This window comes from Macrosteles quadrilineatus, unplaced genomic scaffold (genome assembly GCF_028750875.1).
Source record: "Macrosteles quadrilineatus isolate MER2022 unplaced genomic scaffold, UCM_ALF_1.0 Scaffold_3__2_contigs__length_128488019, whole genome shotgun sequence".
Taxonomy (NCBI): Eukaryota; Metazoa; Arthropoda; class Insecta; order Hemiptera; family Cicadellidae; genus Macrosteles; species Macrosteles quadrilineatus.
In genome coordinates, this window is record NW_026542596.1 from 5,605,009 (window position 1) to 5,618,558 (window position 13,550).

General features: G+C 33.9%; 1 protein-coding gene across 3 annotated transcripts in view; it reads left to right on the plus strand.

Annotated features, from left to right (window-relative positions):
* Window positions 1-13,550, plus strand: part of LOC128988690 (adenylyl cyclase-associated protein 1-like) — an 89,192-nt gene that overhangs the window by 73,687 nt on the left and 1,955 nt on the right. For 2 of the 3 annotated variants that reach the window (XM_054410236.1, XM_054410235.1), the window contains exons 3-8: window positions 4,813-4,963; window positions 5,720-5,915; window positions 7,521-7,606; window positions 8,744-9,000; window positions 11,378-11,550; window positions 12,713-12,919. In XM_054410236.1, the coding sequence (XP_054266211.1) occupies window positions 4,845-4,963; window positions 5,720-5,915; window positions 7,521-7,606; window positions 8,744-9,000; window positions 11,378-11,550; window positions 12,713-12,919 (1,038 nt within the window). In that variant the 5' untranslated portion in view covers window positions 4,813-4,844. The remainder of the gene's footprint in view (window positions 1-4,812; window positions 4,964-5,719; window positions 5,916-7,520; window positions 7,607-8,743; window positions 9,001-11,377; window positions 11,551-12,712; window positions 12,920-13,550) is intronic. The other variant, XM_054410234.1, reaches the window with a different exon arrangement.

Below are 13,550 nucleotides of genomic sequence, written 5' to 3' on the forward strand. Positions count from 1 at the left end.
CACAACAAAATTCATTGCTAATTTTTGTGAAAGTATGTTAGGCTACTATAAAGTTAATACAACATTGACAAAAAATATTTTAACTTTTATGGAGTTAACTTCCTATTTAGCATATTATTAAAATATGGGAAAGAATAACAAAACAGAGATTACACTAAAGATCAATAGAAAATAAGTAGACAGTATGCAGACAAAAACTCTTAAGTGAAAAAATCTTTAGTGAATAAATACATGGGAAGATTTTAGGAAGAAAAAAACATCTAGGAACAAATATGATAGTTGATTGTGTTTAGCAGTTTTCAAAAGTGAAAAAGTAATAAAAGAAATTGATTATAAATCAATCAGTTAACATACAAAAATAAACAATGCTATTTAAATTAATAAAATGCTGGTACTCCAGCCCCTTCTTCAAATTCTCTAAGGGTCCTCCACTTCTTTCTTATTCTCCTTAGACACATGATGCTGGCCCTTAATGTCGCCCAGGTGGTTTTTACCCTTATCCAGCTCATCACCACACTGTAAGGTTTTTTCCATTTTTCTGTTAGTCGTTCTGCCATTGCCCTGAGCAAAGTCTGGGACTCCTTGCCTAGAATTTCGTCTATAGAAGTGACTAGTGGGGTGAAAGAAGCATCTCTTGATTCTGTTAGTGTCAAGTATTTTCTTTTCTTCTCTCTTTCAGCATTCTCCAATACTTTATAATATGGGATGTTCAAGTACGATGGAGCATCAATGTCAACGACACGTACATCAAATAATGCCTCCAACTGAACCTCCCATACACCCCTACAAGCCAAGTCTGCTTTCAGTGCTGCAGCATCTAATGACCCTTACTCAGAGATCATTGGTTCTTGAACACAGCTTCCTCCACCAAACTTCCAAGAGTATCGCTTACTTCGTTATGTCTTCTTATGATCAACCAAATGTATTTAATTGTAAAAGTTAATAATAATTGACTAATAACTGAAACCAGTTAAATTAAATATTTTTTTAGGTAGGTATTATAATAGGAATTTCAGTTTTCCTAGTTTATTCGTTTACTGTCCACGGTTGGTGATCAATTTAATTACAGTCCAAATTGAATAACAAAACTGCAGCGTGTGTGCTATCATGTGCCGCCACTGGCTAGTTAGTCTCAGTGACTGGGCAAGGGCAGTGTGTTCTAACTGTAGTCTGTCTGTGAGAGGTCTTGTGGGTGGTTCTCTCAAAAATGTTCAACTTCTGTGTCGCTCTTTTTCCTGGTAATTATAAACATTACTTTGTTATAACTTGAGAATGATCTCTTGTTTAATCAACTTTGATTAAACAAGGTTAAACCATGGCTAAACATGCCTTATTTTAAGAAATCAATAATCAATTAGCGGTATAGCTTGTTGGAATTTCGTTTACGAGAAATTTTGTTCCTTATTGGACGTACGTTGGCTACCTTGATCCTGCCCCGTGTTGATGATTCTGAATGATTCATCTGCGAGACTGCGAGTTTGAATTTTGAAAGTGCAAGCGATGTAGCTCTTCAGTTCAATTAAGTTGTTTGTTAGTGTTTACAAGAAATTCAAAAATATTTTTCACGTTAGTCACATGAAATATATTTTATACCTTTTTTTGTGGTATTTGGAGCAGGCTAACTGACCGGAGTACTTGCTAATAAGCAGATTAAAATAACATTAAAGATAGGTTTTGTGTATCGGTATTACCTTTAAAACTCTTATTTTTTAATAACCTAAATGAAATATTTATTCTCTGAATATATTTAAAAAAATCTACACAAGTTATTTATCATTCCTAATTAAGGATTTACATAAATGAATCAACTAATCGCTTTGAAACAGATCTACGTGGACAAAACATATCCTAAAATTTGATGTTTGACTTTCACTCTAAGTTTGATTTTTGTCTAAGTTCTAGTTTGATGAAGATGAAGGTTAAAATTTTTATTGTATGTATAAGTTTATTATCAACCAAGTTGAACGTTTTTATTTTATACGAGTCTTATTTTAGGTTTATTCTTTTCTAGACTAGAATAATATTATTCACAACACTGATATTAATATTTCATCATTACAAACTTGTTTAGGCCTACCCTAGTTGTAAGTTTTATGAAAGTTAAAATGTTGATCTTAACTTCTAAAAGTATTTTAATTTCTTTATTTTGTAATAAAATATTTTTTCTATACTAATTTGTACTACGCTTATTTTATATCCCTAAAATTTTACACTGCTACGTCTGCTACCACAATGGTTTGTTAAGTTTTTTGGATTTGAAACATTCTTTGTTCAAGTTTTTTTAAGTCATAAAATTTCATTATGAATTGGTAGAAGTTTTAGAAATTGAGTAATTTTGTATATATGTAAAACTAGCTATGTTTTGGTAATGCAAGTTTATAAATACTGAATTGAGTGTGACTGCAGTGTAGTATAATAATTTGTAGATTTTTAAAAATAGTACAGAAATAGATTTCTAAAAAAAAAATAGTTGGGAAATCTATGTTAAGCAGTTGGGAAATTTGGGGCTCTTCCCCCCCCCCCCTGGAATTTAACCAAGCAACGCCACTGCTCTAAACAGCCACACCAGAAAAAACTCTTTAAAAAACTGATTTAAAAATAAAAGTATAGTACTGTAAGACCCTTTTTGGTATTTGGGCCCAAGAAAATATTGTTTCTGTGTAATTATCTAGCTACCTCGCCACAGTTCTGACATGAAGAGCATAAATCTGTCAAACACAAGTTTAGGTATGCAGAGGATGTGAAAGATTAAATGTTCATGGTATGAACTGACATGTGTATGACGTGTAAATCATCAGCTTTGATAAGCCAGCCAGAATGTAACTGATGTCAATAGGTTTCATATCAAATGTCAAGTAAATTTGTTCCTTAAACATATCTTGTGATAAAATTAATCGTTTGCTGCTGCTTTGGACACGTAACTTACCTTTAAAGTAAATATAATGAACAAAACCAAAAATATTACTTTCCTAATATTTTTTATATAAGTCAAAATCAGGTACCCCTTAAGAGAATTTCTTTAATATAAAAACCAAATGATGGTTTAAAATTCTTACTGCAGTTTTAAAAACTAATTGTAATGAATGATTTGGAATATTTATATTTATTTTTCATTGGATTTTAAAATTTTAATTACCAGCTTTGCTTACTAGTAATTGTTATGTCTTGCACTTTGGTTAACGGGATTTCTGCCTTTACTTAGGGAATTTCTATACAAATATCAATGGATTCTCCCATCCTAGTATTTTAAAACATTTTTATTAGCTCGCTTTCTTGTCCGGTACAAATTTTGAAATCAATTTTATACTAACTTCCCGACGAGCTAGAGACTTGAAACTTGAAACATAGCTCACAAATGGAAGACAATGCAATGTTATATCATTTAATTTTCATATTTCCCTTGGGCTACGCCCCATGGGCTTGTTTTTATTAAATCGCTTTCTTGCAAATTTTGATACTTCCCGATGAGCTAGAGACCTGAAATTTGAAACATAGCTCATAAATGGATGACAATGCAATATTATATCATTTAATTTTCATATTTCCCTTGGACTACGCCCCAAGGGCTTGTTTTTATTAGCTCGCTTTCCTTCAAATTTTGATATCAATTTTAAACGAAGTTTCCGATGAGCTAGAGACTTGAAACTTGAAACATAGCACACAAATGGATGACAATGCAATATTATATCATTTAATTTTCATATTTCCCTTGGGCTACGCCCCTTTGGCTTCCAAATTTTCCATGTTTACATTTTAAAAGAATGTAAACATATAAATTAATTTAAGTCAGCTGTAAATATGTAAATACTTAAATTTGAAAGTTAGAAGAGCAGAGGTTAATAGATACAGGTTCCGCTCCCGAGATATTCTAAAAATATAAAACAATCATTTCAAAGTAAAGATAAAACATCTGATTACAGATAATAAGGTTTTGGGTTTTTGTTATGCATTAAGAGGCTATATAAAATAGATTTAACATATTATTTACACATTAAAGACTAAAAACTAGATAATAATTTATAAATAAAAATACTTTTAAAAAATAACACGTTTTTAAATGCACTAAAAAGTATAAAATAATTTATAAAATGTTGAGAGAATAAATACTTGTAAGATTTAAAACGAAAAACGTGGGGCGCATGCAATAGATCATAATAGTTCAATAGGTGAAGTTAATTGTAAATCAGCATGCGCCCCACGTTTTTCGGTTTAAATCTTACAAGTATTTATTCTCTCAACATTTTATAAATTATTTTATACTTTTTAGTGCGTTTAAAAAGGTGTTATTTTTAAAAAGTATTTTTATTTATAAATTATTTCAAATAAAATCTAAATACCCATCAACATATTTGGAACAAAGAAAATATATAACAAGTGCCACTGTACTTTTAAGTAGTTGATCATTTCCAATAAAAAGGGTTGGCATCCAGGAACTGTGGTTGGGTGAGTTTATTTGTCACAGTCTACATCGTCCTTTCATTAAAGTCACATTGACATTTCGTGACAATAAAGATCCTCAACTAATTTAACATTCAAGTGAAAATTTTGATAAGAATGATGTATCAGAGTCTTTAGTTGTTATAGCAGTACATCCTTATTCAACAATAATGTTCCATTGGAATACAAATTTAGCGTAGCTGGTCCATGTAGATGTCAACATCTATAGCCAAAAGTCAATGCTGAATCATGACAAGATTAATAGGTACACAAATACAGGCACAGCAGGAAAATCATTAACCTTCCAATACAAAAAATAACCCTCAAAGAAATGAAATAGTAGAGCTAATGAGGAATTTGCTTTGTTTGTTGCAGAAGTGAACTTGTCGCCACCTCTCCGCTCCAATATGAGCTCTCAGGCTTACCAGGACATCATCTCTGGCCCTCTGTCATCCTACCTCTCACTGTCCAGCAAGATAGGAGCTGAAGTTGCTGCCCAGGCCAAGCTAGTCAGCGATGCTTTCCAGTCAGTAGTCATTTATATAGCTAAATCATAACAAGTAAAGCTTGCTGCAAAGGACAAAAACACTTTGGTGAACATACAAATGAAGAACTTTTTTTCTGTTTTAATGACAAAAAAATTTTCCTTGTGTAATTGTACTTTGTTCAATTTCAAAAATGTTAATGATAAAGAATTAAAATAAATGCAAGACTACGAAAAATATCTTAGGATTTTTAAAGGATATTGAGTCACATACACTTGTTTTGTGAAGTAGTGAGATGAACAATCTTATCTTTACACATAGAATTTCTTCTTCCTCCTCCAACTCAAATTGTTCATTGTTGTCTAGAAAGATAAATACTATAGTTATTTTTATATGTGATATAAGAGAATATATACACATCAGAGTCCTGCAAACTTGGCACTCGATAACCTAGTAGTTTGGATTTCTCGTCGAACCCTGAAAAGAATAGAAACTAAACCAATGCTCTTTGCAAAATTGCACACAATTCTGGTGGTAAACTAGTTGTGTAAACTAGAATTGTGTGCAATTTTGCAAAGAGCATTGGTTTAGTTTCTATTCTTTTCAGAGTTCGACGAGAAATCCAAACTACTTGGTTATCGAGTGCCAAGTTTGCAGGACTCTGATGTATTGAAGTATATTCTCTTATATCACATATATAGGTAACTATTCATTCAATAGTTACACAAAACATCGTCTTTGCCTTTCGGACCTGGTGCTACTTGCAGACATTAAGGTTAAGCCTTTGCTGTTGTCAGGACGCAGCTGCAGTACCTGAGGCTAGCCGAGGCCAGGACAGTGCCATCTCAGTCTGAGCAGGCAGGTCTGCTGCAGCCCACGTCTTCAGTCATCACTGCCATACAAGAGCTGCGGGAGAAGAACCGTACCTCACAATACTTCAACCATCTCAGCGCCATCAGTGAGAGCATCCCCGCACTGGGCTGGGTCACTGTGGTGAGAGACTATAGCAATACACTACATAGTCAGAAAGGGATTTGTGACTACTATGTCACAGACTCCTTCAAACCAATATTTATAATATTAAAACACCTTGTTCATTATTTAAAATAACTTATTTAAAGTAACTACATCATGTTTTAAGAGAAAAATGTACGAGGCTGCTTATAAAAAACAGGGTTGCCACCAGCCATGAAAACCTTGAAAAGCTTGAATTATGCATGAATTCTTGTGACCATGAAAAAAGGCATGGATTATGCATGGATTTCTCAAATGGACCATGAATTTTCAAAATCAGAAAAAATTATTCAACCAATACCATTAAGTTTTCCAAATAAAAAATATTTCATATTTAAAAACAGTTCATAAAAACGAACACCATGAAAATACTGTGTGGAGATGATTATTTAACATGTTCCACAGTCAGAAACAATTGCTTGGTTCATTCCAAGTCATTCAAGATGCTGATGTCAGCTGAGACTTCCCAAGGACTGTATATGGTTCGAAAAATCATTAGTAGGCTGGTGATGAAAAAGGAGGGCCCTGCGTATGAAAAAGGGTTATGGGAATTAAATCACAAAAACAGAAGTTTTAGACCATGCACGGAATTGAAACGGGGTGTGCAATAAAAACGAATTTCCGACTGACGCCTGATTTTTTTAGCTTTTTGGATAAAACCATCATATCTTAGTACGTTGTGGAATAAGATAAACCAGAATGCACATTTTATGTAGAGGGGGATAAAACTGGATGAAACACGACTTTTTTGGTTGGGTGAGTGGGATTTTTGTTTTATTCCGGTGGAAAGACTGAATTAGACCTAGACTTAATATATTTTAAAATTCTTCTCCAATATCTCATATAGAATATGAGCTGGACCAGTTTTGTTTTCAACTTTGTTTTGAATGTTTATAAATCACTCTAAAAAAGATGTATATTAAGTATGAAAGGTTATTCAAAAGTAACACACAAAGAAACTGCCTCTTTAACGTCAGTTTATGAAACCAGCAAAACTCAATTGTGTCGAAATTGTATAAGCGCATCGACCATGAATTTTTTGTAAACTACCAATGAAAACCATGAATTCTGCATGAATTTTATCATCCCACTGTGGTGGCAACCCTGAAAAAAACAACTACAACTAATTAATTACAGGTTTGGAGACTGTTTTATAAGCTTCACACTCTCGTACAAGTGTGGTATTTCCAAAACCTTGAAACGTTGTCAAGGGTCCTGAATATGGTTAACAGTTTTGATCTAGGAGTGTCACAATTAGTTTCATGTAACTTTTGGTAGGGTTAAGCCATACAAGTCATTAGCGTTAAATGATTTAAAATTGGCTTGCGTAAAAGTTCTATCAAATTCTAATACAAAACCCAACTTATTATAGAAGACTTAAGTATAAATAAGCACAATAGATCATTGACTGGGTCTTTTTAGTTGTGTTTTATTCTTCATTTTTACTTACTCTATTTTTTTGCTAGATACATATAATAAGGTACTAAAACATTACCTAGGTGTTTTCTGTGCTTGTATCTGTTCTCTTTGAGTTTATTCAAGTCAAACACAATCTGTTATCAATCTTAATTGCATCTGTTTCAGAGTCCTGCCCCGGCACCATACATCAAGGAGATGAATGATGCTGGGCAGTTCTACACCAACAGAGTCCTCAAGGATTGGAAACAAAAGTGAGTTCAGCACCATCAGTTGTGTGTGTTCAATTAGATTGATGTTGTCATCAAAATGTTCTTCAAAACCACTGATACCTTCAAACACTTATTGATACCTTTAAAAAGACTTGGCACTAAAACACACAGAATGTAAAAAAATCACTCTCAAATGGTGCTACGTATTAGCAATGAATACAAACCCTTTAAGAAGCTAAATGCTTATGAAGAATAGTCATACTGGAATTTTACCTCCGAAATGAGCTTCGCACGGCTGCCGCTACGATCGCTCTCGTGGCGGCCTTGTTACCATATAGACTAAGCAACACATGTAGGCTTCTCATCCCATTGTAAATTTTGAATCTTGTTTATTGTGTCTAGTTCATGAACGTCGACACTGATCGCTAGTGTAGACATAATTTTGTTTATATTATTTTAGGGTTATTTTCATGATTTGTGTTTTACTGTTTGGTTATATAACTAGTAGACCCGTTATTATTTATGATTAGACTGTTTTATTTGGCTAAACGAGGTTTTAAATGGCTTAAATAACAAGAAACAAATTGTAAACAAAACAAAACCTCTACAATGTGACGTACAGAACTAACAATACAATTGGTTTCAGCTGTTCCATATTGATAAGGATGACAAATCTACTAAGGGAGTATGTTTTATCTATGGGGCTACTTCATCCCTCTCTCCCGCTAAGCCGATTCTGTCGATTTGTCTCACTCTCTCTCACTCAGTCAACTGACTTGTCCGCATGCTCGAAGTCTACCTTGCGGCCGTTGCGGGAACTATCCGAAATTCAAATATTCCCAGACTGAATTTTTAACCAAGGCATTGTGCTTCTTATAAGTTTTGTATTCATTGGTATTAGTGAATTATGAATTAAGGTGAGATGTTTACTCTGTTACTGACTAAGATCAGCTAAATCTTTAGCTAAGAAGATTTTTCAAAAGCTCAATGATCAAGTAAAACTGGGCCCAGTTTCAAACCATCAAAAAGCTATTGACTTTTAAGAAGATTATTCCAGCAACCGTGCTCAGGTCTGAGACTTTTTTGGACGGGTAAAAGCGAGGTTTTAAAGACATTTCCAGTATTTTATTTTGTAATTTACATTATAGTTTTGATCAGTAGGAAAGTCGATTGTTGCAGGGACCAGACGCATGTGGACTGGGTGAAAGCGTGGGTGGAGACGTTGACAGAACTGCAGGCATTCGTCAAGCGACATCACACGACGGGACTAGTGTGGTCCAAGACAGGCTCAGGTGCTGGAGTACCCCCTCCCCCACCCCCTGCCGGCCTACCTCCCCCACCCCCTCCCATAGACTGTCTCTCCCTTAGTGATGACGGGTCACAGGACCGGTCCGCTCTCTTTGCCGAGATTAACAGAGGCGAGGACATCACCAAAAGTAGGTTTCTTTTTTGTCTTCCGCATGCTTCTGCATTCGAGTTTCTTTGCATGGTGGATGGGTCTCTGCAAGAAATATGAGGATTTTAGTGGAATTCTGAACCAGAGGAGTGGGTGTCTGAGTGTTTTGCTGTTGAGATCATCTTTAAATGTTTCTTTGATCATGTCTACTGTAAACCAATAAAAATCCTTTGTGGCTGTTTAAGGGAAGACCATCCTGCATGTCTCAAAATGAAAGGAGATATTTTCAATGTTTTTTTACTTTTACTAAAACGTTAAACTTAGTGCTTACTTTGAAATTCAACCTCATATTCGGATATATTTTACAATCTCCATATAATTCATTAAATTTAAATTCTTCCCAAAATTGCACTGGTAGTCTCCTAAATCACCTGCACGCACAGATCTGTGCCTCCAAAACTTTGCGATTGCTGTATTTGTCTATTGTTGTCATTGACTAGACGAATGAATGCTATTGAAACATTTATTCCCAGACAGAACGAGGGAAATAATCAGTACTCGTTGTGGATACTTTGTTGTTTAAAATCAGTTATTTAGCACATTTGAATAGCCTTTAGCCAAAGCATGTTATCTTCGGATGTTTTTAAGACACATGTAGCACTGTCGGGTTTGCATTAACAAACTGTCAGATGCACATTTTGATTTAGAAAATGACATTTGATATAGCTGTCATTAAAAGTGCAAGTTGCTTAACGTTTAGAGTGCATTTTTACTGTAGACCTATGAACTAAGATTTGTTTGCATAAAATAGCAATTTTAAAACCTCACAAGTTAAGTGTTGTCCCTTGGTTATTGGTTTGTTAACACTGAAATTAGACAACAGAATCAATGCTCGTTCGTGCTTTCTTTGTAGATAGATAATTGGATAGTTCAGAAAATCACGAAATTGTATCCGATTAGAAACGTTCTTTGCAATTAATTGTATGTTGTCTTAAACTCTTCCTTCAAATTTGTTGTAAATAAAATGAAAGTTTTACCCACCATATGTTTGTTCGTTAAATATTCTGCTAAAGCATTGTGTGCACATTGAAATGGTAATATATTATACTTGTGAAATATTATGGTTTCATAGATTTTTGCAGCCTCATAACGCTAACAAGAATTTTCTGCCTATTGCTTTCTGTAAATTAGTAGGCTATATGTTGTTTTTTGTGCTTGAAGTCTATGGACGACTCAAAATACAAATTTAGTTTTGTTAGACGTATTTATAGAATCATTCAGCTATTTCCTACCAGTTTTTCACATATTTTAAGCAATGTTCTAGTTGAAGTTGTGAATTCTTCTATTAACAGTTTAAAACACATAGAGCTTCACTATAAACAAACATAAACAAACAGTGCTAATAGATTATTACGTGTATGGTTATTATCCAATAAATATTGTTCTTCCGATATTTTATGTAGCCTTGCATTGACTCTTGCCACTCAGTTTATTTGTTAAAATTATATTTTGATTATTAAAATTGTTGTCATGTTAGATTAAGGTTTATTATTATCTTGCGAAACTGTCCTTTTATAATCTTTTAACATACATTAATTTATAAAAATATGTAATATAGTAGTTTCTTCTGCACGTTTCCTTTTTTCAGTTACAGATTGTTTTATAAGACTAGTAACAATGTCCTGACAACTTTTAATAGTTTAATTCATCTAATCTAACCACTTTATAAATTTATCAATGAACATTGCATGAATTTCAGTAATTGATATGATTGATGTGATGTGTGTTTGCACAGTTATGTTTCCGATCAGTAATTTACTACTCCAATCCTTAATCATTCTCAAATTGTTTGTTTGATGCTTAACAACAGTATTCAATATGAATTTTGTTAGCAAAACCGGGTTACCTTAATGAGAATGAGTCCACCCAGGCACAATAAACTCAAAAATGTTTCTTTTACTTTACTAGTGAAGTTTTTGTTTTTCATGTGTCAGAATAGAATCTTTCCCATAAAGGTAAGCCTGTAATCCTGACAAAAATCTTTAAAACCTATGCTCTTGAACATTAATTTACATTATAAGTATTCAATATGGAGTTCACGTTTACTTTTAATCTGGCCAATCATCTAGGTGAAAATAATACAATCTAATTAATTATTATAGATATGTTGCTTGTTCAACTTGGTATCAAACAGTATAGACCAACTAACTGCTTATTTATTCTCTTTTGTATTAATAGGTTATGTTATTATTAAGGAAATTGATAATAGGTTATGCTAGTTAGTTCCCCTACATTGTTACATATTGCACATTGTCTTTTCCTCGCACCACCGTGATACATTGTACATTGTACAGAAGTTGTAGTGATACGTGATGTAGGCTGTGTTTAGTAGTGTGTAATGTAGTTTGTGCATGCAGGCCTCAAGAAAGTGACGCCAGATATGCAGACACATAAGAACCCCGGGTTGAGGACGGGTCCGGCCCCGTTCAAAGCTGCAACTGCCCCCACAGCCCAGGTTCCCAGCCCCGCCAAGGGTCTCGCCTCCAACAAACCTCCAGTCTTTGCGAAGGACGGCAAGAAATGGCTTGTTGTAAGTATTCATATATTATTAATTTTTCACACAATTTTCTGGAAGTAAATGGTCTAAATCCTGGTCTAGTTACTGATTATAAAGTTGACCATTTGTCTTATTAGTTTTTGTAATACCACTTAAGGATGTAATACCATAAAATACCACAGAAAACCAGCAGACTAAGCTTTTTTCCATTTGCGTGATTGGATTTTCACTCAAACATTACCTTGAAACTGTCAAGATTTTTTTTCTATTTAAATAACATTAGGTTTAATGAGTGTTTAGGTTTGCTGCTGCAGAGAAGATGATAAATTGTGCTTTTTAGTGTGTTGCGATTGCTAACAATTTGTAGTGATTGGTGGGAATTTGTGAAGGAAAGGTTTTACCCTGAGGTTGATCGTGCCCATTGCCGTAAACACCCTAAGCCAGCTTTTGATGAGCTGTGATTTACTAATTTATAACATGAAAACGTTATAACTAAACCACTACCTGAAAATGTAAGAATTGCGTTGACATGAATAACTAATAGTTAACCAACTGTGGAATATGAAACTTGATTGAAGTAATGTAATTTGGGGATAAATTACTCGGATTGACAGCAGAGAATAACTGAACAATTTAGAACCATGTGAATTTGTGACTTTGTTTCAACAAGGAGAAACCGACATATTAAATTGCAAAACTACATCCTAAAGCCCCTGGTTTCTCCCCGGCAACCCCTAACTAAAGATTTAAATTTAACTATTTCATATTACTGACTCGACTACCTAATAATTAAATTCTTAGTAGTAGCTCATAACTTATCGAGGTTATTGAGAACTCCTAAAATCTTGCCGGTGTGCCACAATAGGCTAAAGAGTGAGGACGACAGTGAGTAGGTTAGGGCTTTTGTCATTTTGGTCTGCTGCGTTTGGAAGGTGCTACTGAAAGTGATTTCAGCCAGTACGCTCTGCTGGTGTGCCGACTACATATATATAACGGTGACGCGCACGGCACAAGTGAAATTTTAATATCTTAGTGTGAAATTTGCTGAAAGGGTAAGATGAAAGCTAAATAGGTATGTTTTCATTTCAAAATTCTATCAGCAGAAATTTTGCATTCTATTTTGCTTAACATTTTAAAATTTCTATTCAAAGAGATGTTTGTGCCGAGACCTACTAAAGTGACACGTATTGTTCAGGAGCACCAAAGAGGCAACAAGAACCTGGTTGTGGATGGTGCAGAGATGAACAATGTTGTCTACATGTACGGCTGCCTAGACTCCACTCTCACAGTCAAGGGGAAGATCAACTCCATCTTCCTCGACTCCTGCCGCAAGTCCGCCGTCGTGTTTGACTCTCTCGTGTCCTCCGTGGAGTTCGTAAACTGCCAGTCTGTCCAGATGCAGGTAAAATCATATTCAGATTGGCTAAATCACCAGTTTAACAAAATTGTCAGATTAACTAAGTCATTATATTAGCAAAAACACCAGCTGAGCAAAATCGCTAGGTTAACATATAATACGGAAAGTAAATAAAATAAACGTCTTATAACACTTAAAACATATATTTACACTTATCCATTGAAATTGATCACCCTTACCATCTTTTTTGTATATTTACCATCTTGTGAGTAAAAGTATAAGTGTAAATATATGTTTTAAGTGTTATAAGACGTTTCTTTTATTTACTTTCCGTAAATTTAATAACACTTACAATGCTGATCAAGAAGTTATTTAACATAGTCAGGTTAGTGGTATCACCGGATGAGCAAAATTACAATGTAACAAAATCAGCTGATTTACAAAATATTCAGAGGAATATAGTGTCATAAAAAGGTAAGATTTTCGTAATATATTTGTTTTGTGGTGCCATAATCTACAATCCAGATAATATATAAAGCTGTAGGATTGAAATGGATGCACAACTACTCAATTATAATAATCACCAACTACCAAAAGTTAGAAAATATTAAATGCAAGTCTTGTCTAAATAACTTCAATTGGTTTTAGGACTTTTCTATAAGCAACGTCAGAACTT